The sequence below is a fragment of the Dasypus novemcinctus genome, chromosome 3, assembly GCF_030445035.2.
Source record: "Dasypus novemcinctus isolate mDasNov1 chromosome 3, mDasNov1.1.hap2, whole genome shotgun sequence".
NCBI lineage: Eukaryota > Metazoa > Chordata > Mammalia > Cingulata > Dasypodidae > Dasypus > Dasypus novemcinctus.
The window spans coordinates 43,233,340-43,260,266 of NC_080675.1; the positions used below are offsets into that span (position 1 = coordinate 43,233,340).

Sequence of the window (26,927 nt, forward strand, 5' to 3'; positions counted from 1 at the left end):
AATGAAGTACAAATGGAAATGGTACTAAAATAACATTTAACTACTCTTTTACAAAAAAAGTATAGGGGGGAGATAATATTATAAAAATAAATGTTAGTTCTCTGTGTAAGAGGAACTTAACACACAGTGACATCAATCAGAGGAACGGTTTACTCTAGGACCCCAAATTATAGGCACCTTTAATGAGGCAGTTGCCTTTTTTCTTGTTTGTGGTGCCTTTTAAAGCTAGTTATTTGGCAGCTTGCCTTCAGCTGGTTGCTCTATGTGTAGCTGAAACAAAGGAAAAAACCAATATGACCCAACAGCCAATAAAAATACTGAAATTAAAAAAAATGGGATGGTGAAAAATGGAAAAAGCCCCCTCCCTCCCACCACCCTCCAAAAGGGAAGAAGTGTAAGGCTATAGACGAATCTTGCCAAAAAATGTTAGAAACATATTTACTTTGAGGGATCCAACTCTACTAGCAACTCCTTTGCTTTCATCCGGCCGTCTAATTTGCTACAATGAGGGAAGATGGGTAAAAAAGACAGAATAAAGAAAAAGTGAACTTAAAAAATTTTCTACACATTAGTAAGTAATACATGCAAAAACATAATTGATTCTTTGAGGTAACTCTTAGGAGGCCTAGGATTTAACGAACACAGAGGATGTATGATATGCTCTGCAAATAGACTGGTCACTAGAATTCAGTCTTTATTTGTTATAGCACTATTCCTGAGATGAGGAAATGGGCACTTACTTTCAGTTATCTTAGGGATTTCTGATGAAGCAGTATCTGGAGTAGTATTACATTTGCACTTGGCTTACAAAAAAACAGAAAGTTACAAACATACCGAGACAGAGAACTTTGTCTCTTTCACTGTTTTAGTGTCTATTCCATTGTAATATCAGAAAACATCAATGATATGCCTGGAAATATGAATGTTCTCCTTGGGAAAGGTCAGTCCTGACAAGCATCATTCTTCATAGGTGACAGAGTGAAGTACCTCTGCTTGCTGACCCAAGCACTGAGGTTGTTCAGCTGTCACTGATATTCCCAATTAAATAATCGTGCTGCCCAACCAGAAAATTTTAATGCCAGACCAGAGTTATAAATATTCATTCCTCAAAGCTTTCTCTTATTTCAGTTGAATTTTCCTCTCTAGCAATATAGGGGAAATGAAAAGTAAAACGGCTATTTTTAAAAGGTTTCACATCACTATATACATGAGGGAAGGATGATTCTTAACACAAGATGTATTATTAGATATATAAACTAGAAATTCTTTTACTTTTTTAATAGAACTCTAATAAGAATTAATATTTTTGGTTAAAGAGAGAGATAAACCAAAGCAAACCAAAACAAACCAATGAACAACAACCAAACAAAAAACAAACAAAAAAACCCCAAACAAACAAACAAAAAACAAGGAAGGAAGCTTCAGAGGAATTGATTTTATACTATGGATTCCTGAACTTGAAAGATGATGGTTTCAATTCAGACCAGCACAAATCAAGATTAGCTGTGCTTATCTTGCTTTGTATTAGGAGACAGTAGAAGCAGTCAGTATCAGTGCTGTACCAAGTTCCCAGTGTTAAAGTCCTCAGGAAATATAAGAAACCCAATCATGTTACAGATTGTCTTACCCCTTTTAGGCCCCTTTTCCAACATCTCTCATAGTATACGGAGACTGCTGAGGAATAATACTGAGAAAACTAAGTTTTTATTAAGAAAAAAGCCATCTTGGTACATAAGAATCAACTTTTGGTTTTATTTGATATGAATAGTTTTTACTAATTCTTCAGAATTAATCAAATATTACGCCCAAAAGATAATCACCGATTCTTACTTTTCTTAATCAAATAGGATTCTCAACCTTAGAAACAATGATTACTGAACAGAACGTCAACAGTCCTTCAGAGATGCCTCCAGATGAAGAGTGAGTTCACAGTATGAAGTCATTCTCGTGTGCTATTTTCTTTGATCTGAGAGCACATCTTCGTATCCAAACTGCTTCCTATCTTAAATGGAGCCTCAGAGTATCTTGATTATAAACAGACTTGGTAGTTTCCTATACAAAATAAGGAATCTAATGCTTCTTGTTGCTTTCTGAAGACCTGCATAAACTGTGAAGACTTTCAGAACTGTTACATAGTAACAAGTGAAACCATTTTCTAAATTGCCTATTATTTCTAGTAGGCATTTCAGGTAAGGATTTTACATATGATAATATCATACTTCTTAGGCAAAGATTACATTAAGTCCAGAAACAAGGTTGCATAGGAAGTTAATGACACATCTACTAATAATACAAAATCCACAGTTTCTGATTTCTAGTTTAAAGTTGTATTCTTTTAATAGATGTGGAAATAAATGGGCTAGAACAAAATTGATGTTTATAAGAGGATGTACATGTATATGTAAAATGTTTTTGTCTGTCTATCTCTAGGGAAAATTTTTTATCGATTACTATATTTACATACATAAGAAATTTTTCCTTTGCAATTTCAATTCAAAATGCAACTCAAATAAAGAAATATAAAGAATGAATTAAAAGGAAAAAAATTCACCACCGAACTTTGAAGGTGAAAAGTAGGCCATAACACAGAGACAGTTTGGGAGAAGACAACTCCTCTTTTGATGGCTGATAATCAATTTTCTGTACACAAATCTGTCTTTGAAAATGTGAAGCTATAGTAAGAGGAAAGCTTTAGAAAATCAATGTTGTTTACAAAGCCAGAAGTTGTTGTAATCAAATTTCATGTACTTCTTTTTTTGTTTGGCTCCTCAAACTGATAATAACACTGAAAATTTCCAGAAGGAATTTGAAAAAAAATTTGTCGACTAAACTAAAAATTTGACAAGTAGGGAAAACTGGAATCAATATTTTAAATTTCTATTTAGTCTAGTTAATCTGTTATTAATTATGATGGAGTAAAACAAATAAAAGAAATTCACAGCTAATCTAAATGCCTAATTATTTTTCTTTGATAAGAACATAAAAGAAATCATAAATGATTAGCAGCTGGACAAGGTGACTTAATTTACTTCTCCTGATAATTATAAGGCATCTCACATTGTTGGCTAATTTTATAGATACTTCCTTTGATATTAATATTCTATATCAGTAATAGATTAAAATGTAAATGTTTTAAATTACATATAGGATCACTGCAATATAAATGAAGTTTGAGAGTTGGATGCAGAGAATTGTGGGGACTATGAGTCATTTGATATTATGAGTTTATTTACACATGATGAAAACTGAAATGTTAGGGGCAAAATAAATAATGTCATCATTAATCATTTTTGACAAATTTCTTCCTTAAGTATTTCAATGAGGTTGTAAGAAATACTAATGAGAGGATAAAAAAACATTTCTATCTATTCATTCTTTCAGTTAGAATATATTTAACAAGATATCCATTAAAAATAGCCTGAAAAAATTACACCATATGATGTCATTTATGACATTTCAAGAATCTCTGGGAATTAATTACTGCGAAATCTATTCTCAGGGATTAATTGCCAAATCAGTGAAATTACTGTGCTATTTGTAGTGATAATGTTGACTTTTACCTAAACATTGAGATCCTGGAAAGCAGTGCAGGTTAATAAATCTCCCACGCTTTGTGTTACTGACCAAGACAGTTTTAACTGCCCCTTAGCTTGACTGAATTTAAGACAGGCTTCTCCAAGACTCTAGGCCCCTGACCTTCCTCACTCTAGCCCTTACAGAATTCAGACAGAATATGTTCCATCTGGCCTTACCAGTAAACTCAGGAGATAATGCAACCTAGTGTTTGATCTAACCCTAACATTCTCTAGTACTTTTCCACTAGCTCACTTCAATTCTGAAAAAGCCTCCTGTCCTTTCCTTCAGTGAAGCTGAATTCAGATTTGGTTTTGGGCTTTCTCCCTTGTTGTAATAGCCTTCTGACCTCTCTCTCTTCCATACTGCATGCATATGGCTTTGAATAAAGTCATCCTTTGCTGTTTAACATGGTGTAGTGCAATTTTTTTTCTTTGATAGCTGTCACCTTTTTACTAAGAGTTCAGGTTCTTGAAATATCATGAAATAAAGAAATTGTCTGGATACTAATCCAGTAGGTGGTGTTTGCTGCCTTTAATTCAGCCCAATTTTACAAATAAACAAACAACCCCCCCCCCCCCCAAAACACCAAAAAACCACAACAAAAAAACCATTTTACATTGTAAAATATTTCCACTGTTAAGATAGGAAGCTACCCAGCCCTATCCTCACACTTTGGCCAATAATAAGTCATTGAAAATGTTATATTATTATTTAAAAATATTTTGGAGAAGAGAGTCAACTTTATATTAATTTTTAAAATAAAATATGACACCTTTAAAGAAATTTTGGGCTTTTGTAAGTCACATTAGGGTAAGTTTACATATTACTGGGGGTATGCATTCACACTTCTCTTTAGTTATAAGAAATGTTCGGTGAAAATTTTTGAGAATTTATTTTTGTGTGTTTAAAAATTTTTTTTATTCATGAGGTAACCGAGGCTTAGAAAGTTTCAGTGACTTTCTGGAGACTTATCAAATAAAAAAAGAGAAAAACCCCAACATAGCTGGCATTAAATTCTCTGGCTCTCAGGTTTTTAAGTTAAACTCATTCTCTTGCCTATGGAATGACTAATATAGATTTCCCCCTTATCCTACTAACAATATATTTTATATTGATTTAGATTAAGATGATATAGGTTAAAAACATTCTGTTTGTCCTAAGGACTGAAGACTGAATTGGTGTTCTGTTTTTGTTTTTTTCCTTTATTTCTTGATATAATTTATTTTCAGAACTATCTGAGAGACAAATATTTTTAACCCTATTGTGTTCATTTCACCATGTCACTGTTGCTGCTACTATTTTTTAATACAGGTGTTAATGAAGAAAAATAAAAAGTTTTCTAATAAATTGTTTATCTTCCAACTGATATCACTCCGGTACCATATAGGTTGTTTCTGGTAGTTATGATCTGGAGGAGTAGGATTTTTTAAGAAAAGTTTTACTTGAGAGGTCAAAATTTAAATAACCTCCGTATAAAAAGGAGTATTTTTAGGGGTTTTCCTTTATATTTCACTTCACTATATATCAGCCCTTTGAAATAAAACTGGTGCCTCATTATAAAACTATTTTATTTTGTGATTTATTAAGGCAAAGGAAAAAGAGGGAAGAAAGAAATGAAAGAAATAATTACTACATAAGTGTTTCATGGAAAAATAAACACTCTAATGTTTTTCTGGAGGGCAAGCAATATGATTATAAAAACTAAACCAATAAAAGGATAGAGAAAATCCAGGAAATAGTTCCAGAGAGTAATGAAGAAATAAACAAACCAAAAAAAAACATATCTTGGGAGTAAGTCACAGATCCTCTGTCCCTTCAAACATTTTAATTTAGGAAATCCTTTATTCTAAAGACACTGAGTTCTCATGTTTATTAAATTTGCAACTAATTATTTTATACTTCTGATTCTTATATTTCTATAGCAGTTTTCATTTCAAGATAACACTATCTATACAAAATTAAACTTCCAAACAAGTTATTTCTTTCCCAATAACTAGAGAATAATTCAATCCACGTTCCTGTTTCCACACTTACATAAGAAATTATGAAGTCCATAGAAGGTATGGTATAAAAGAATTATTAGACACTTCAAATTAGATAACTTTTAAATAGTACATATGTTAATAATTATTTATTGTTTACTTGTGTATGAAACAGAAAAAAAATGTTTATCTTTCATCCCTCATTGAAATATGATCTAATCTTCTACCAAGGTAAGCCATAAAAGATTGGCGTAGCCTGGGTATAAAACTGCTCTGGTTTAAATAAAGCTATAAAAATAAGTACAATGACTTTATGCAGATTTGCTGATACAAATCTGAAAAGTAAACAAAAGACACCCCTGTCATCACCAGGTCCTATCTAAAAAACAGAATACAAAAAAACAAATAAAAATATTTTTCTCGTTTTAAAAAATAATGTTGGTTGTAAAATAATCTATATTTCTACTGCTATGTAGTCTTGATTATTACATTTTTAACTCTTATTTTGAGGGTTTTCCTATGTCATTAAATATATTGAGTTTTAAGGGCAGGTAATCACTCATATTGTACACAAGCTATTTAAATATAGACATTAAGGTTGTTTTTAATTTTTCACTAATATGAATAATGTTATGGTATACCATCTTGTACGTAAGTATTTGGTGGTTTCTCCAATAATTTCTTTTTGATAAGTTTCTGGAAACAATATGATGGGTTAAAATGGAAGAAAAAAATTTGAAGTTTCATATATACAATGTAAAGTTGTTTTCTTGACAGATTATACAAATTTATATTCTTATAGCAAGAAGAGGAATGCTCATGTTATTCTTTATTATTGCACTGATGCTTATTATTTAAAAATAATTATCAACTTGAATGCAAAATGTACAGTTTTCCATATATTTCTTTACTAAATGTATTTCTTTTATAAAATGCCCTTTTCTGTATTTTATCCCCTCTATTTTTTTCCCCACAAAATTTATAAGAGCTCTTTGATGGTGCCAACACTTTATCTGATAGATTTGCAAATACATATTTTTTCACATCAGTTCTGCTATAAGCACCTTGAGGGCAGGATTATTAAGTCTATCCCCAACATCTAGCATAGCATTTGGCACATAATAAGCAATAAGAAATATTCATTAAATGAGTTTCTGAATTAATATGTTTTCTTTTTAGTGAAAGTAAAATTAGTAGCAAGTGCAGATCCTTAAGTTTTGGGTACTAAAATATATGACTGATTTTAGATTTGTATCATTTTACAATATGAGTAGAAAGAGAATACTTTAATTTGAGATATATTAAACTCAGTAAACATATCTTTAAATAAAGTCATGAATGGGACATGGCTAGCTAACTATATAGATTTGAATCATGCCAAAATCTAATCAATTTTGTTGCTTAAGTAATGATGGCACAGGTTATTTTTGTTGGGCTGCTTTTGCACAAAAATGTCATAAGCCATTATAAAGTTTATAAGAATCAAAGCTATTATTGAAAGCTAGTATTCTTAAATTCACTATTATTTGTATTTGTATCTTCCCATAGCTTAAAGAAAACTCTAGTGAATACCAAGAGAAATCAATATTCTATTTGCAGAGACAAGCCTGACCTGAATGAAAAAGGCTTTCAATGAAGTTAGAGCATTTTCAGTTGATAATCTCTAATTTTATATACTAGCATGGAATACGAAAGCTGAAATAACTATAAATCATTCAATATGTATTGGCTATTAATATATATATTAATACCAGAGAGAAGGGCTAAAAACAATGATATTTTTCAGTTAGTATAGAAACTTAAAACAAAGGGATAGAATTTTGGCTTACAAAGGATGTGAAAGGTTATTGAATTGAATACCTTGATTTTTATAAATATGGAAACTGAAATCTACTTGTCCTTACAATGTTATAAAGTAACAGTCTAGGACTCCATATTTAGTGCTTCATAGTACAGTAAGAATTTTACATACTAATTGTAGGTATCCTTTAAAAGAACTTTGGGTCCATAATTTTTAAATATCTGCCAGTAAATCAGTCAAATATAAATGCTAAAAATTCCTTCTTCCGAAATATCATTAAATTGAATTCAAAAAGATGTAAAAATGATCTAGTCCTGGAGTCCATTAAATTATGCGGAATCAGGGGCCTAAAAATCTGCATATACTTTCAACAAAGGTAAGATTAACATAAGGTACAAAATTTGATTAGAAGACTAAAATATTTAACTTTCAGAAGATTACCTACAGCATTGTTTTTAAAACTGAAAATCAGGAAACAACTAAAATATACAAACTGGCGGGATGGTTAAAAAAAACAACTATGCAACATCTATAAATCAGAGTTCTAACAATAGTCAATAACATGTTGTAGAAGATAATTTAAAAACATGTAAAGATATTTATGATGTAGGAAGATGTTCATAAAGTGAACAAGATAGGTCAAAATATAGACAGTAGCTAACATTTAGTTAATTTAATCCTTAAAACAACCTTATGAGGCAAATAGTACTATTATTTTCCACTGTATACATGAAATAAATAAGGTGATAGAAGTAAAGCAAATTTCAGGAAGCTACACAACTCGATAAAGCTGAGATTCATGTTCAGCACTGTCAGACTCTGCAACCTGAGCTCTTAACCACTACCTTCCCATTATGAACAATTTATTTTAAAATTTTATAAAAAATTATTTGAATGCATGGAAAAAATAACAATGATATACAACAAAATGTTGACAGTAGCTATTCATGAGTGGTTGTTATATAAGAACTATTTTTTTACTTATATAAGTTTTCTAAATTTTCCAAAATAATAAAGTAATAAAAAAAGACACCATGCTACTTATACACTGTCTTAGCTATGAAACTTAACTTTATAACTAATCATTTGTCTGTTTTGCTCTATCATCGCAGGCTCACTAATCAATTTCATTTGCAAGTTCAGATTACAGAGTGGTAATTATACACTTCAAATTACTTTTCTTCAATGATGAGAGTAGTTTTATGAACTGAATGTTAAATAACTGGAAAGGGATAGGGAAATTCCACTTTCAACTCTCATTGTCTGTAAAGGCAGAGAGGACAATTAACCAGATGAAATAAAAATTAATGTAAAATCCTGTATACCTAGCAGAATGTCATAGAAAAAAAAACATTTAAAATAAGTTTAAACTCAAAATAGGTGAAATATTATCGTTTCAATTTTATTTAAGTATGAAATAATTCACCATATTGGGTGGTGCCATTCTCATTAGAAAAGAAAGAGAAAAATCTTTTATTTGAAATCTCAAAATTCTGTTTGACAATCAAACTAGAACAACAAAAAAAATGTTATGAAGGAGGAGAAACCAGACCACAATGAACTAGAGCAGAAATCACTTACTTACTCAAATGCCTATAGGAGCAAGGCATTTAATATAAATGATGAAAATAGCCTGAGGATTCCAAAGAATGGCACCCGAGTACTGATATCAGTTAGTTCTGGTTAGCTATTCTGATCTGATTTTTTAGGGCTGAAATTTTGTATTTTATTTTAAATCTCTCAACTTTTAAATGTTCCAGATCATATCTCCAATAAATATTATCTGACAGCCACTAGGTTATTACTTAAAAGAGGGTTCTATGTATACCTATCAGTAGATAGGCCATTATGGGGAAACATTAGATATTATCCAAATATAGAAGTAATAACACATTCAAAGTTAGTAGAATTAGTTGGAAATTACAATTTCTGGTCATGTATTTTCAAAAGACTTCATGAAGTCTTCTCTCATTCTGAATCAGGGAGGAGTCTCAGTTCCCTGCCATATAATTAATATGGATCACAGAGTCAGGGTGAACCACTTAAATGCTTAAGCATGATGGTGGTCAGTCATATAAAATGCATCAGGTGTCTGGACTGAGAATGCCACTGTGACATTGTTGCTAAGGAAAACCATGATTCGATGTACAGAAATTTTTGAGAAACATAGGTCAATTTGCTCATTTGATTACACTAACGGTTCTTTAAGTGTGGTCCACGGACTCATGAGGGTTCCTAAGACCCTTTCAGGGGTCCACAAGGTTATTATCATTATAAATAGCATTAAGACATTATTTGCCTCTTTTGCTATGTTGATATCTATACTGATGGCAAAAAAGCAATGGTGGCTGAAACTGTTGGTGCTTTAGTACAAATCAAGGCAATTGTTTTCTTAACTGTCATGAACTCACAGTTAAAAATAAATTTTTAAAAATCAGCTTCATTTAACATTGTCCCCAATAAAACAGTCACTGTAAGCCTGATGGTTTCCAATATTAAAGACTTTTTTTAAATGAGGTCAGTAGTTAAATTAATGAAGATGATTTTTTGATATAATATAATGAAACATGTCAACATTTGGAAGAACTCAAATTTTCCAGATGACTAAAACATGTGCTCCAAAATCAAGCCTGGGTAAAAGATACATTTAAAATGAAGGCCAGGCTGATGGATTTTAATATAACAAAGTATGGAATGGTACTTGACAGGGTTTTAGATTGCACATTGCAACACTGAAACTAACCTTTAAGAGACTATCAATTTTAAACTTTTGGCGTAGTATCAAAGAGTATCAACAATAATCTGAAAATGCTATTAAAATATTCCTCCCTTTTCCAACTATATATCTCTGAGAGTCTGGATTTGATTCTTCACATTTAACAACAAATTAAAAAAATTTTTTTTAATTTTTTCATTTTAATTTTTGTATTACATTGTCTTTTTTTAAGATACATAAATCACAAAAAATGTTACATTAAAAATACATTAAAAATATATTAAAAAATATAAGAGGTTCCCACATACCCCACCCCGTTGCCCCCCTGACTCCTCCCACATCAACAACCTCTTACATCATTGTGCACATTCATTGCATTTGTAGAATATATTTTGGAGCATTGCTGCACTGCATGGATTATAGTTTACATTGTAGTTTATACTCTCCCTCAGTACATTCAGTGAGTTATGGCAGAATATATAATGTCCAGCATCTGTCCCTGAAATATCATTAAGGACAACACCAAGTCCTGAAAATTTAACAATATAAAGGGGTCCTGAGCTCAGTAAGTTTGAGGACTGCTGGCTTTGGCTCAAATACTATTGCTTACATCTCCTAGATGTTTAGTGTAGACTTACTGATTTTGTTTAGGCTTCTGAAAAAAGTGGAAAATAATTAAGAGGCCCCAGATTCGTGCCTTGATTTAGGCTAGAATTACAGCTACTTCATGGGATTCTCTAGAGCCTTGGGAGCTTTGGGTATAGAATCAACAAACTAGCTAGATAACAAAATCACCTTGGGGTACCCAAAGGAAAATGGAGTCAATCTGAAATAGTTTCTGAAAACTAACATTGCTAGCAGAAAATCTCACAGAGAATATTTTCCTTATATTGCATCAATGATGTCGTTTTTATATATTTAGGAAATCATACTTCCTTTAGACATGCATAATAAACACTATGAGTTGTGGGGCATATGGAAATCCTCTATATTTTTTATGTAGCATTTATGCAATCTAAAGTTTCTTTAAAAAAAACAAGCAAACAAAAACCCACTATGAGTTAAAATAGTTTATTCTATATCCAAAGTATTTTAAATTTTTTGGCTCAAAGGACAATAACAAACTTTACAAATAGTCATAAGTCTATATTCTGTCTGAACATAAGAATAGACATTCATGTATTAAATGAATATATCCTTCATATAAAAATATTTCAATAAATATACTTTTTAATTGATATATAAATTTAGTTCAATTAGATATTATAGTATAGTGTTGAGGGAAAAATTAAATTGCTGTTTAGTTTAGGCACAAAATTTTATTCTAACTTTTGAGGTATTAGGGAATATGTGATATCTGTTATAGAATTATTCTTTCTTACTTTTTGGGGACTATTACCATTTTAGAACTTGAGTTTTCTAGATATTGTCTACTTTTCTTCATAAAGAATCTACATACTATTTGGCTTCTTTGGTTTAAACACTATTTATTTAGGGAAATGAAATTTTAAGTTCCTAAGCTTGTTCTTAAAAGATAATTAAAGGGAGGGAATATCAGTCATCAGTTTTAGTCCGATTTCATCAAAAGAAAATATCTGATATAAAAGAGAAACGACTTTTCTCCACACACAATAAAATGTTCTATCATTTCAGAAAATAAATATTGGTTGGAGACAATGCCATTTTATGGAGAATCGTTTAGGAAAGATGGTCATCTTCATTGGACTGTGATGAGCATCCTCCTCAACCTGCCCCCCAGCCCCCTCCCAAAAAAAGGAAATCAAATCAAGGTACATTTTATATATTTTGTTCTCACTATAGCTGGAGAATCTTAAAGGATAAAAGCATATTCTAGGATATTTTCTTGCAGTATACATATAAAATATGAATGCAAAATAATGTTTAATATAACTGTTGAAATAAGAGAAACAGTGCACATGTGCAAATGGACAGGAAGTTTTTCACCTTAAACACTGCCCAGTAATACAAGGTTACAAAAGAAAAGGTTGAAATTGTTAGTTTCGAAGCATAGTTTGGTTAATTAACCCTTTTGGGTTTTCATAAAGACTAGGGTCAGTGTTTCTGTTGATGATCCCCATAGCATTCTGTACTCCTGCTGATGAATCATAGCACTTATTATTCTTTATTATAATTTGTAGTTGCCTGTTTATAAAAGCTTGGATAATGTCTACCTGCTCACTATCACTTTCTCAGCACCAGGGAAAGACTTATTAATGAATCAATAAACTCTGTTGGGGAGACAGGGATTACCAGTTCTATCATAGACATGAAGTTCAGGAAAGCTGAGCAATTTACTTAATGCAGTTTGGTTACTAAGTACAGAAGCCAGCATTTGTACCCAGATTATCTATTATCAAGTCTAGTACTCTTTCTAGTGCTGATCATTCAAGACTGAATTGTATCTCTGATGAAAGAAAATACATTTACACATCTATTTTTCACATGACAGACTGCACATGTCTGATCTGAAAGCAAATAAGGGGATTTGAGGTGTGAAAAAGTTCTAAGTTCAGTTGAAATTCCTGATGAAGAAACACACTTGAAATTTTTCAGTGATAAAGTCTGCATATTTGTATTTCAAACAATGTAGCTAAACTTCATGTAAATTCTTCCTTTTTCCTCTTTTATGGCTTAGTATCATTTATTCAGTATGAAATCTTTATACTATATGTTCCATGTGTTAGGAATAAATGTACATTATTAAATCTTGGTAAGATGTTTGTGAGGCTTTTTATTTCAAACTATTTGAAAGCTTAATCTTTTGGTGGTAGTGATATGGAAGGGGAAGCTGTTCTTGCAAACCTCTGTTGGTGTGCTCTTGTCTCTGAATGGTGGCATACTGGACCCTATTTTTTCTATACCATATTCCACTTAAAACTTGACAGTATAAGTTTTAAGTTTAAGAAAGCTCTGAGAAGGCAGGAGGGAAATAGGTTACTATGGAGTTTGACTAATAGTAATATGTACTAAGTTATAAATATCAAAAACAAGTTGTAGTAACAATAACAATGTCAAACTCAAATTGTATTTCCAGTTTTGTGCTGGAAATCACTCCTTCGATGTTTCACACATATATCAGATTGAATACATTCAAAACCTCTCCTTTCTTTTACTCCAAAACTAGCTTCTTCTCTTTTATTCCTTAATTAATAACATCACTATGTACCAATAACTCAAACCTGAGTTTCAGCTTAACTGCTCCAAATTTTTATGCTACAAAAGTTTAAAGAAATAACTCCTAGAACAGAGCTAAGTGCAATAATATTTGGCCCTAAAATTTGAGTCAATAGGTAAAGGCAAAACAACAAAAACCAAAAAAATTAAACATAACTATTCATAATTTAAAACAAAACTATTTGAAATTGTATTTTGAAATCACTGAGACTATTCATGTAATAATGAATAGTTTTACCCAGAGTGATATTGATTAGTGACAACTGCCTTTAAAATGGTCATTATTGCTGAATGTAACTCTCATACATCCACCCAGCATAAAAGCTAATGTTTGGCTTCTGTTCATCCTTCATGTCCCAGGGAAATGTTATTATTTATTGAAGCCTTCTCTGACCATACTATCAAAATTAAATTCCCCTCCTATTATTCTCTATCACCACAACTTTTTATTTCTTCTTAGCATTTATTATAATTAATAATTATTAAACTATTAATAAGTTATAATATTAGAATTTATTAAGATTATCTACTATGTATTTTCTATTATCTTCCAACTAAACTATCAATTCTATGAAGGAAGAGATGATATCTGTCACTGATATAAAAGTATTCACAAGGGCATCTTGTTTAGACTCACTTAAACAGGCATAATTTATAAGAAATTATTTTATTAGAAAGAAAGAAATATTATTATAAATTTGAGTTTCTCTACTCCTTTTAAAAAACTATCAATATTTTTCAAACTAGTTTCTTTTATTATATTAGTATTCTAATTTAGCATTAAAGGTTTATTTTTAAAATTCAACAAAGCAATAATTTTATCTTTGAGGTAAAAATTTTGGCAGACAGAAATTATCTAAAAGGAATAAAATTTTATTCCTAGATTAAAATATAGTGTTTTATTTGAATTCACTGTCCATTTGAACATTTAAGTGTTAACTAGAGAAGACCAAGGTACTTGATTTCCTAAAGTTTTGCAGTAGGAAAATTAATTTAATAAATATTAACATTTTAGTGTTAGGGTTTTATTTTGGTGAATTTGGAAGATTGAGTGATTTTTAAAATTGTATTTGATACTCATATAGTAACTAAAATATAACTACAAAGTTTTTAAAAGACCAAGAATTACTATGTGGGTTAAAATATTTTCAAAATATATTTACGTTCATAGTTTTTAGGGAAAAAAATAATGTGCCTTGGATAGGTCTATATTCCCAACATTTAGGTTCTTAGTATTTGCTGAATGAGTAAACATCTTATAGTGGACCTAACTTTTAGTTTTAAATATTTCTGAGATTTTATAAATGAATGTATCTGGTAAAGTTGGGATTTAATGCAGTCAAATCATAAATTATTTTCTTTAAAAAATTTTAAAGAAATGGATGAGATTTTTCTACCCAATTCACATTTTCATTCAATTGAAAATGTAGCTGACTGGCATCCAAATGGCATTAACATGGATTTTTTGTCTAGATTGTTATTACCATTTTTTTTCATTGATGAATTAGGACCCCAATTTTTAAAACTATAAAATTAATATCAGTATATTTTGTCACATGTCCAAAAATAAAGATATGCAACAGGCACACTCTGAAGACTTTGCTTAAAGAGTTGTACAATGGAATGTTAAAAGAAATTGCTACCCACAACAAGAACATTTGAGATTGCTTCTAAACAAATTCAGTTATAAAAACATAAAACTGACAAAAAGTTGGAATTGAGGAAGACAGCTGTGTATGTATGTTCTTAAATTTGATGACAGATAAAAAGCCACAATTTGAAAAATTAATAAATTTAATGTGTGGGCTAATATCTAATACCGTATCTTATTTACTAAGAAGGAATGTTCCATTTGATACACATATTGGATCCATCACAGAGAATTTGAAAGCACAACTGATTAACTTAGCCAGGGAGGAGACATTCTAAGAAAAAACAGTAATGGCCATAATTAAGTTTTCTACTTAATCTATCATATACCAGAAGATGTGAGGCAGCTGATAAGTGCCTAATCTTTTTTCCCCCATAAATGATTCAGAATTTGGGACAGATAATAAAAATAAATAAAGACTAAGAATCCCCGCCCCCAAAGGTTGGCATTAAAACTTTCTTTCTAATTAATTTAGAGTTGTTTCTAAATATTAGGCAGCAACATTCTAAGTTAAATATATTTGAAAAAAATCTGGAATGATACTAGAGCAGGGAGCTACCCCAGCATAGGCAATTTAAAAATCCCTTTGGTGACAGTATTTTATAATGTTAATCTTGTTTATTAGCCTGAAATACATTCATCCTTCACATAAACAAAAAATTTTACATCGGCACTGATGAGTGTGATAAAAAATAACAGGTCTATAATAAACAGGAGCTACAGACAGTTTTAGCTGTGATGTCAGAGTAGAAACTTTGCATGAAATCTCTACTGTCCTACCGTTGGCTTAATATCACAATTTGTAAAAAGAAAAATGGGTGGTAACTATCTTACATTCCATTCATTTTTCATACTATCATCTTGCATGCAATCCAAACTTGACAGTCAAGGGGAAATATTGGTTAGTATTCCCGGAATTACATAGTAGAGCAGGTGTAATATGCCAAGGAACTCTACTTACTTTTGGTGTTGGACAAGAAGCTGTAGAGAGGCGAGAAGTAGCCTGAGCCCGTGGCGATTCGGAAGGAGTAGTGCTGAGGGATGCTGTGTCTCGTGGGAGCACCTGAACACCACGAGAAATGATGGAGTCTGGAATCTGAACAATGGGGAACAACTGTAATTTAATATTCTAAAAATACTACCAACAAGTAAAATCAATACTTACACCTAATTTTTTGGGCATTCTTTGCTGCATTATTTGTTGTCACTTACTGTTAGATAGAAATGTATGCAATATTTAGGACAGGATAGAAATCTTTCAATTAAAAATATTTTCCCTGGCCAAATAATATTTCAAAAAACTTTTTTTATACAAGAGGCAGTATAGCATTGTGGTTGGGATGAACCTAAAGTGCTTGGTATTCATATCCTGGCTCATTTGAGAAATTTAATATTCTGAAATCTTGATTCATTCTCTACCCTTCTTTATCCTCTCTGCTCCAAGCTGACAGCTTCAACAAGCTCTCTTGTACTCTCCGGACTTCAGTTGGGTTAAGCCAATGGGAGCTACTGGCAGGAGAATGACTGGGGGAGAGAAGAGTAAGGTCTGGTATTTATCCCCCCGGCTCCTCCCTACTAGGTCATCACAGGTTAGCTGTGTTCTTCAAACCAAGATCATAGCTCCTATCAGGTGGCCCTTGCTTACAGTTCTTTCTCTGGGTTCAAGGAGCAGCTTCCTATCCTTTCTCACTCTTACTAGTTTTAGGGCACTGCATATCTCATTGTTTTCCTAAACTCTGCCCAAACTTTTGTAAATACTATAGTCCCTTATTAACCTTTCTCCAATTTTCCAGTTTAAGTGTGCATCTTAACTTCTGCTGAATTTATCTTTTGAACATCTGTTTCCTTTATCTGAAAAATGAAGATAATGATAGCATCTGCCTCATGGGATTACTGTAAAGGTTAAGTAAAATAATGCATGTAAATTATTTAGTACCTCAAAGTAGTAAGAACTTAAATGTTGATTACTGTTATTATAGTTATTATTATGTTACACCTGGTACAAACTGATGTAAGTTAGTAGCAGTATTCTAAAAATACACAAAGAAAAATAATACTTTATATTATTTATTATTAAAGTATTGAAATATATATTTCTTATAAAATTAATCATTTTAGGCTAAGCATAATTTATTTAATGTTTCAGTTAGTACTGATGGGAATAGGTCTTCTAATCCTAGAAAGAGAACTTTACAACTTATAAATTTTGTGTAGAATTGAAATACATATGATAAAATAACAATCAATTAACATTTAGTCAACAAATATTACCTACTATGTGAAAAGAAGGAAGCAGCAGTTAGATTTTGGGATGAAAAAGTAATCTCTTTCTCCTAAATGACATAATGCTATTTCCATTGAAGCTCTTTTATTTACTTTCACACCAATATTCTCAATATCTATAGCACTGCCACCATTTCAGAGCTTAACAGCTTGTGATATATGAACAATATCCCCATAACTAGAATGAAAAACAATGGGAATTCTGATAAATATGGCTGCATCTGCTAGTTCATTTGAGAACTGAACTGTGATAAGAAATTCAAGAAATGAAGGAAGATAGTCTAATTTAGAAGAGTTATTTGCTGCCACTTATATCTAATAAAAATAGTCATTTTGGGAAGAGGAAGGAAGTCAAGTGCTCCTATCATATTTCATGTGCCACCATGCCCCATTTATTCATAGCAACACATGTTTATACGTATAATTCTTTGATCAATGTCTATTGCATACTAGAATGCACTGTCATGATGATGGAACTGTGTTTTTGCTACTATTGTATGTCCAGTATCTAACAGAGCATCTGCCTAAAATAGTGTCTGTGCATGTACACTACATCTCTGTGTGACAATGTGAGTGTGTGTGTGTATGTAAATAGAAGAGTAGGATTCTTGAGGGGAAAATAACTTTAAATTTTGGGATATGTATTTTTTGGCTACTAGTCTGGTGATATCCAATGGCTATTAAAATATGAATCTGGAACTCAGGAAAAAGTTAGGCACTGGACATACAATTTGGGAATTGTCATTGAAGATGGTAATTTTAGTCATGCAAATATTTCAGATCACCCAAGAAGAATATGTGAAAGACCAAAATGATGGTTGAAAATTGTAGGTGACGTCATCTAAAATAAGGGGTTAACAGAAGAAAAGGATCTGGGGGAAACAGATCTATAAATGGGATGGCCATACATTACATTTTGCTTTGAACAATCTGGGTCATAATGTATTACTCTGGCTCAATTATTAAATAACACTTCTTTTTCATTTTCAGAACTATTCTGGTTTGGAAAAAAAATTATTTGGATACACTATAAGAAATTATCAGAGATAAAAGGGAAAACCAGGGAAGCGGATGTGGCTCAACTGATAGAGCATCTGCCTACCATATAGGAGGTCCAGGGTTCAAACCCAGGGCCTCCTGGCCCATGTGGTGAGCTGGCCCATACTCAGTGCTACCGCGTGCAAGGAGTGCCATCCCATGCAGGGGTGTACCCCATGTAGGGGAGCCCCATGCACAAGGAGGGTGTCCTGCAAGGAGAGCCACCCCAAGGAAAAAAGCACAGCCTTCCCAGGAGTGGCGCCACACACACGGAGAGCTGACACAGCAAGACGATGCAACAAAAAGAGACACAGCTTCCTGGTGCTATGAGAATGCAATCAGACACAGAACACACAGCGAATGGACACAAGAGAGCAGACATTGGGGCATGGGGGAAGGGGAGAGAAATAAATAAATAAATAAATCTTAAAAAAAGAAAAAGGAAAACCAAGAAAGAGTGAATGAGTATCAAGGAAGGAAAAAGACAAAAACTTTTCAAAGAGATACTTGAAAATTTTGGATATTGGAGAAAATTGGGGTAGGATGAAAGCAGAAAAGAAGCTATTAGATCTGGTAATTGAAGAGGTTATCAGTACAGTTAAAAGAGTAGAAACAGGTTGTGCAATCAAGTGGTATATAATAAAGCAGCTATATGACAGATGTGTGGAAGGTCTACTGAGAAGAATAAGGAGAAATAAAAGTGGGAAAGAGAACTTGAGAAGAATAGTAAAATTAGGGAATTAATGGACTGATGAAAAAGCAGGGAGGATAGCTAAGGATACGGCAAAGGAATTATCAGTCATCATTGAATATCCAGGTAATATTGGAAACATAAATTTGTAATTGCATTACATATCCTGGAAATAATTTCTCCCCATCTCAAAAAAGGAACCTATGTTAGAGATAGTGATTTAGAAATTATTTGCAGAGGCATGGTTGTTAAAGCTAGAGAAGTAGATGAGATTCTTAAGACAAAGACTGCCAAGATGGACCATAGGAGAAAGGGGAAGAAATGGACACTGCAGAACAAAATAGTGGTAGGCATTAATTACCCAAGAGAAAGATATTTCATTATTTGATGAAGATAGACACCTGATTACAAGGAGTTAAAACAGTATTTGGAAGTAAGGAAATGGAAGTAGTGAATATGCATTACTCTGCTAATGGATATTTATATTTTCTTATACATTATGATCAATGCCACTACGAACATTCTTGTTCACGAATCATGATATACACATGATTACATTCCTAGAATACACACACTCAGAAATACAATGACTTGTTATGGGGTATAAATACCTTCCTTTGTTAATTTCCAAACTGGAGGACCACTTTATATGCCTATAAACAGAGAATGGTGACTTCCTCTTACTCAAAAATTGCCAATACTTGGTACTGTCAGTATTTTTAATTTTTTTCAAATCTGGCAGATGTGTAACAATATATTATCATGGTTTTAAGTTGCCATTCCCTGACTGCTAATAAGGGTGAGCACCTATTCATATTATTATCCGTCATCTAGGCTTTCTTTTTAGTGAAGTCCTTGTTTGTTGTCCATTTTTTCCCTACTGGGTTTTTTTCTTACTGAGTTTTTAGATTTCTGCATATTCTAGATAACTAGTCCTTTATCAGATGTATATGGTGTAAATACCTATTCCTACTCTGTACCTTATCTTTTCACTTACTTGATCATGCCTTTTGATGAGCAGATGCTTTTAATTTTAATGCAGTAAAATCTATCAATATTTTCCTTCATAGTTAGTGGCTTTTGTGTTTTAAAAGGAATCCTTACTCAGAGATATCAACAAAAACAGTAGAATAGGGAATACCAAAAGTTTATCTCTCTACTAAAGCAGTGAATAACCTGGCAAAAATGGACAGAATCACCTTTATCAGAACTCTGGAAATGAACAAAGGTTTACAGTACCAGGTAAATGTTTAATCAAGAACCTTGGTAAGACAGATTTGTGGCATTTTAATTTACCCTAACTCCATACCTCTCACCCCACCCCATCTAGTTCAGTGGCAGCCTTGAAGAGAGCAGCCCACATTACTGGCATAGGATCCTAGAACTGGCGGAAGTAGAATGAACTTTATTTTCAAGGAACTGTGGTTGGATGCTTTGACATATCTGGGGTTCCCTGAAGGACACAGTCAAAGGGCTTGCCTTTAGGGAGGTGGACTTGGCCCAGTGGTTAGGGCGTCCGCCTACCACATGGGAGGTCTGCGGTTCAAACCCCGGGCCTCCTTGACCCATGTGGAGCTGGCCCACACGCAGTGCTGATGCGTGCAAGGAGTGCCATGCCACACAGGAGTGTCCCCCGCGTAGGGGAGCCCCACGTGCAAGGAGTGCGCCCCGTAAGGAGAGCCGCCCAGAGCAAAACAAAGTGCAGCCTGCCCAGGAATGGTGCTGCCCACACGGAGAGCTGACACAACAAGATGACCCAACGAAAAGAAACACAGATTCCTGTGCCGCTGACAACAACAGAAGCGGACAAAGAAGACACAGCAAATAGACACAGAGAAGAGACCCTCAGGGTGGTGGTGGGGGGGGGGGGGGGGAAGGGGAAATAAATAAATAAATAAATAAATCTTTAAAAAAAAACATTAAAAAAAAAAAAGGGCTTGCCTTTATATCACTGAACTTGGAATTCCTCCAGGACTGAGGTGGCTAATCAGGGGGTATTTGTTGAAATATTTAAAGGCAACTCTATTAGCAGCTGCCATCTGAGACAAAGGATAACAGTTGGGGCAAACAGCAGACAACCCCCAAAACCTGGGAGTAAAGGGATGAGATACTTTGGAGCATAAGAACTTTGAAAAGCTCCCACATATTTCTGGTAATCTAGAAGGCCATGAGCATGCTCAAGGCTAAAGTCATAAGTTCTTACTTCTGGATGACCTTCAGGCTCTGCGGGAAGTGAAGGCTAAAACATATTTAAACAGCCTGTTTAAGTGCTGAAGGTGTATATCCCAACACTCAAACAGAGCCATCTGTAAGGATTTGGAAGGTTTCTTTTTTTTTTTCTTCTCTTTTTTTGGTTCCAGCTGTTTTAGAATATCTTCATTGAATCACTAGCTGACAATTAAGTTTACAGAACAGAGACATCAGGGTCCACACATGATAAATAATACAGACTTGATGAAATTAGTTCAAAAAAGTCAGCAAACAATAACTACAACAAACAGCAAGAGGAAATCACGGGGAGAGAAAAAAAATCTGATTTCCAGAGTTGCCAATTTAAAATATTTATAATATCCATTTTTCAACAAAAATTATGAGGCATGCAAACAAACAAGAAAGTATGGCACATACAGAAAAGAAAAAGTATATTAATAAAAAGTGTCCCTGGGAAGTGGATATGGCTCAACTGATAGGGCGCTCATCTACCATATAGGAGGTCCAGGGTTTGATACCCAGGGGCTCTGGGCCCATGTGGTGAACTGGCCCATGCACAGGGCTGCACGCATAAAGGAGTGCTGTGCCACACAGGGGTGCCCCCGTGTAGGGGTGCCCCATGTGCAAGGAGTGTGCCCTGCAAGGAGAGATACCCCACACAAAAAGCGAAGTCCGCCCAGGAGTGTCCTCACACATGGACAACTGATGCAGCAAGATGATGCAACAAAAAGAGACACAGATTTCCAGTGCTGCCTGACAAGAATACAAGTGGACACAGAAGAAAGAAATAAAATAAACCTTAAAAAAAAAAAGTGTCCCTGAGGAAGCCCAGATATTGACCTTACTAGACAAAAACTTTAAATTGATATATTTTAAAAATGCACTAAGTTCTAAAGGAAATCATAGACAAAGAATTACAGAAGCATAAAGATGAAGTCTTACCAAATGCAGAATATCAATAAACAAGAGACATTATAAATAGGAGCCAAACAGAAATTCTGGCATTAAAATTACAATAACTGAAATGAAAAATTCACTAGAGGGGCTCATCAGCAGATTTGAAAGGCAAAAGAAAAATCAGCAAACTTGAATATAGGTCAATTGAGATTATGCAGTCTGAGAAGCAAAAAGGAAAAAGAATGAAGAAAAAATGAACAGGGCTTAAAAAACCTGTGGGAAACCATCAAGCATACCAACAAACATTATTGGGAGACTAAGAAGCAGAGGAGAAAAAGGAGCAGAAAGAATAGATGAAGAAATAATGGCCAAAATTTTCCCAAATTTGATGAAAGACATGAATCTATGTTTCTATGAAGCTCAACAACCCTGAGTAGAACAAACTCAAGAAGAAAGACAGACAAAGAGAGAATTCTGGACATGGCAAGAGACTTCTACAAAGGATCCTCAATAAGATTAACAGCTGATTTCTCATCAGCAACAGTGGTGGTTAGAAGGCAGTGGATGACATTTTCCAAGTACTGAAAGGAAATGTCTGCCAACCAAGAATTCTATATCTGGCAAAACTACCCTTCAAAAAATGGATGGGACTCAAAAATAAAAAAAACAGACAATCCATTTAAAAAAGGGCAAACTGGGAGTGGAGTTGGCCCAAAGGATAGGGCATCCGCTTACCACATGGGAGGTCCAAGGTTCAAACCCAGGGCCTCCTGACTCATGTGATGAACTGGCCCACACGCAGTGCTGGTGTGTGCAAGGATTGCCGTGCCACGCAGGGGTGTACCCCACACAGGGGAGCCCCACATGCAAAGAGTGCACCCCGTACGGAGAGTCACACAGTGCAAAAAAGTGCAGCCTGCCCAGGAATGGCACCACACATGGAGAGCTTACGCAGCAAGATGATGCAACAAAAATGAGACACAGATTCTGGGTGCTGCTGACAAGAATACAAGCGGACACAGAAGAACACACAGCGAATGGACACAGAGAGCAGACAACTAGGGGGGAGGAGATGGGGAAGGGAAGAGAAATAAATAAATCTTCTTTTTTTTTTTTTTAAAAAGGGCAAATGATTTGAATAGACACTTCTCCAAAGAAGAAATACAAAGGGTTAAAAAGCACATGAAAAGATGCTCAACATCACTAGCTATTAGGGAATGCAAATCAAAGCTACAATGAGATATCATCTTATACTCATTAGACTGGTGGCTATTAAAAAAACAGAGGACAACAAGTGTTGGAGAGAATGTGGAGGAAAGGGAACACTTATTCACTGCTGGTGGGAATATAGAATGGTGCAGCCTTTGTGGAGGACAGTTTGGTGGTTCCTCAGTAAGCTAACTATAAATCTGCACGTGATCCAGCAATCCCACTGCTGGGCACATATCCAAAAGAATTGAAAGCAGGGACACAAACAGATATATGCACACCAATGTTCATAGTGGCATTATTCACCACTGCCCAAAGTTGGAATCAACCCAAATGTCCGTCAACAGATGAATGGATAAGCAAATTGTGGTATATACATACAATGGACTATTACTCAGCTGTAAAAAGGAATGCAGTATTACACATCTTGAAGATCTTGTGTTTAGTAAAGTAAGTCAGGCACTGAAAGACAAATACTACATGATCTCACTAATATGAATTAAGCAAATTGAGCAAATGTACAGCACTAGAGTCTGGAAGATACGTTACAGAAGACAGAAAGGGAGTAGAGCGCTGTGAGCGAGTGCCCATATGGGCAAAATCTATGATAAGGTGGAAGTGTGTAGCTGGGAAGTGGATGGGCAGGACAGTGATGCAGTGATACTAGTGGGTTGGGCAGTGCTGGTTGGTAAGGAGGGGTAGGGTGGGGAAGGTGGGTTGTATTATCCATGGAAAAGGGGGGAGGGTTGGGGGAAGGAGCAGGTAAACTCTGGGAATTTGCAGGTTTGTGGTTAAAACTACAACATTGGGAATGTTTTTTTTGGGAAATATGGCAGGGGAGGATTAATGGTATAGAGTGTCAGATGCATATGTGTGGGTGCATACAGAACAGGGTGCACCTGGGGCAGGCTTCTTTGGACTACTAAGTGTTCATCCATTCTTAGTGAGTTTTATCAGTGGGTGGAGACATACAACAAATGAGAAAATACTAAACTCCCGTTCTGGGGAGTCGTTCTGTGTTCTCAAATAGAGGGGCAAAAGGATCCCAAGAACATCGGCAATGCCGAATAAAAGAAAACATACCAAAATATCAAGCCCTCAATATTATTGCAAATAACTATGAATCTAATTCTTCACAAAGTGAAACTTAGTGGTTACCATAGGTCTTGAAGGGAGGGGGAGGGAAAAATAGAATAGATGGAATATAGGGCATTAGAATTGTTCTGCATTATCTCGTAATAATGGACACAGGCTATTTTAAATTTCATCAAAATTTATAAAAGTGTATGGCCCAAAATATAAATCATAATATACACCATTGACCATGGTCAGTAGCAATGCTACAATACTTGTACATCAATTATAACAAATGTATTCTCTGTATGTAAAATGTCATTAATAGGCTTAGCAGTTTGATATGGTGAGGAATTCCAAAAATAGATATTGGATTATGTTTGTAATCTGATCTGTACCTGGGCCTGATTGAGTTATGTTTAGGCTTTAATTGGGCCACATCATTAGGGCATTGAGTCCCCGCCCCTTGATGGGTGAGGATTCACAGATAAAAGCCATGGCAAAGGACGGAGTTGCAATTTTCTGATGTTGCAGTTTTGATGTTGGAGTTTGATGCTGAAGTCTTAAGCTGGAGCCCTAGGGAAAGAGACAGAGCCGTTTGCCTGATAGTCTACAGCTGACCTTGAGGAGAGAGGCAAAGCCTAGACAGCCTCATAGTCTATAGGTGACCTTGAGTAGGAAACAGAGGAGCTGAGTCCAGAGGAACCCAGAAAATCTGAACCCTCACAGATGTTGGCAGCCATCTCGCTCCAAATAGATTTTGGTGAGGGAAGTAATTTATGCTTTATGGCCTGGTATCTGTAAGCTCCTACCCCAAATAAATACCCTTTATAAAAACCAACCGATTTCTGGTATTTTGCATCAGCATCCCCTTGGCTGACTAATAAGATAGGTGAGAGGGGAAATAAGGGAGGGTGTTGGGTATATGGGAACCCTCTATATTTTCTATGTGACTTTTCTGTAATCTAAAGCTTCTTTGAAGATAAAATGAAAAAAAAAAAAGAAACTGTGGGACTATACAGAAGAGAATCTCACTTTACATACAAGACAACAGTTCTTACAATGATGAAAGGCACATTGCCTAAAAAAGTTTTTCTGTTATTTAAAATTTTTAATTAAAATTTTCTTTGTACTTTATATATTATTTTTTATAACTATCATTATTATTCCATTCTCTTACTATTTTTATTTGGTTACTTTCTTGGCTTCATCTTTGGAGAGGTTTTACATCATAGAAGGGTCACAACTTTGGCAGGGAAGGAACACTGGTGCACGGTATTGGTGATGGGGGGATGTATGGGAGGGGGTTCATCTGGGGCAAGCCTCTAAGGCATATGAATGTGTTCAAGTGTCCACGGGGCATTGCCATGGTGGGTGGAAATCCACAATATAACTGAAAAAATTTCAAACTACCATTCTGGGGAGTTCTGCTACATTCTCTAATGGGACAAAAAGAATCCCGAGTACAGGGGCAGTGCTTAGTGAAGGAGGATGGACCACTGAACCGAGCAGTGATGACTGTACTTATGAACCTTTTCTTTTGAAATTGAAACTTAGCCTAGTATTATATGTTGTCTAAGGGTTACCTCCTGAGTGCTTCCTTGTTGCTCAAATGTGGTCTCTCTCTAAGTCAAACTTACCATATAAATGCACAACCTTCCCCCTGCCCCCGCCCCTCTTGGCATGGGACATGACTCATGGGGATGAACTGCCCTGGCACAGAGGGACTACTACCAAGTACCAACTAGCAATGTACCTAGAAAAAGACCCTGATCATAAGGGGGAAATGGTAAATACAAATGAGCTTTCATGGCTAAGAGATTTCAAAGTGAGTCAGGAGGTCATTCCAGAAGTTATGCTTATGCACATCTCAGCAGGATCTCATTGACTGCCACAGTAAATACTGCCTCAAATAGCAGGGCTCCTGAGGGCTCTAGAGACGTCCAGACACTATAGGCAGGGCAGACAGCTCAGAAGTTTGGTGCCCTGCCAGTGGGCCTAACCTTGGAACTTATGCTCCCCAGTGTGGCAGAATTAGACTCATTTGTGGTATCCCTACACATTGCTCATCTGCCTCTTCTATGTGAATCTATAGTTAGTACTATATTTGATAAGTGTATGTCTAAGAGACTTAAATCTTTGGTCTGTCCATGTGCCACTTGGGCACTAATCTTAGCAGAGTTCCAACACCTACTTTCCAGTCCACTGGACTTACTCAGGACAACTAACAAGGTGATAATGATGGGCAGTGCCCATTCAAGGAACAAAGAGAGTCTGCAACCTCAAACAAGAGAATTCCATCCAGCTGCCCCATAGGACCTAAGCCCCCTCTCAAATAGAGGCAGAGTGGTCATCACTCTTCCCAAATCCTCAAGATTGGGGAATGAACAATGGACTAAAGTAGACTATTATTCTACTATAGACTTATTTTTATTCTATCAATAGAAGAACCTTTATCAAAGATGTGGAGGCAGGGAAGCGGACTTGGCTCAATGGATAGGGCATCTGCCTATCAAATGGGAGGTCCGTGGTTCAAACCCCAGGCCTCCTTGACCCGTGTGGAGCTGCCCATGCTCAGTGCTGATGCGTGCAAGGAGTGCTGT

The 26,927-nt window shown here is 34.6% G+C and overlaps 1 protein-coding gene across 22 annotated transcripts in view; it reads right to left on the reverse strand.

Annotated features, from left to right (window-relative positions):
• GPHN (gephyrin) overlaps window positions 1–26,927 on the reverse strand; it is an 801,248-nt gene that overhangs the window by 263,424 nt on the left and 510,897 nt on the right. For 11 of the 22 annotated variants that reach the window (XM_058293256.2, XM_058293249.2, XM_058293247.2 and 8 more), the window contains 2 exons: window positions 15,883–16,017; window positions 443–499 (listed from right to left, as the gene is read on the reverse strand). In XM_058293256.2, the coding sequence (XP_058149239.1) occupies window positions 443–499; window positions 15,883–16,017 (192 nt within the window). The remainder of the gene's footprint in view (window positions 1–442; window positions 500–15,882; window positions 16,018–26,927) is intronic. The other 11 variants (XM_058293259.2, XM_058293251.2, XM_058293250.2 and 8 more) reach the window with 1 other exon arrangement.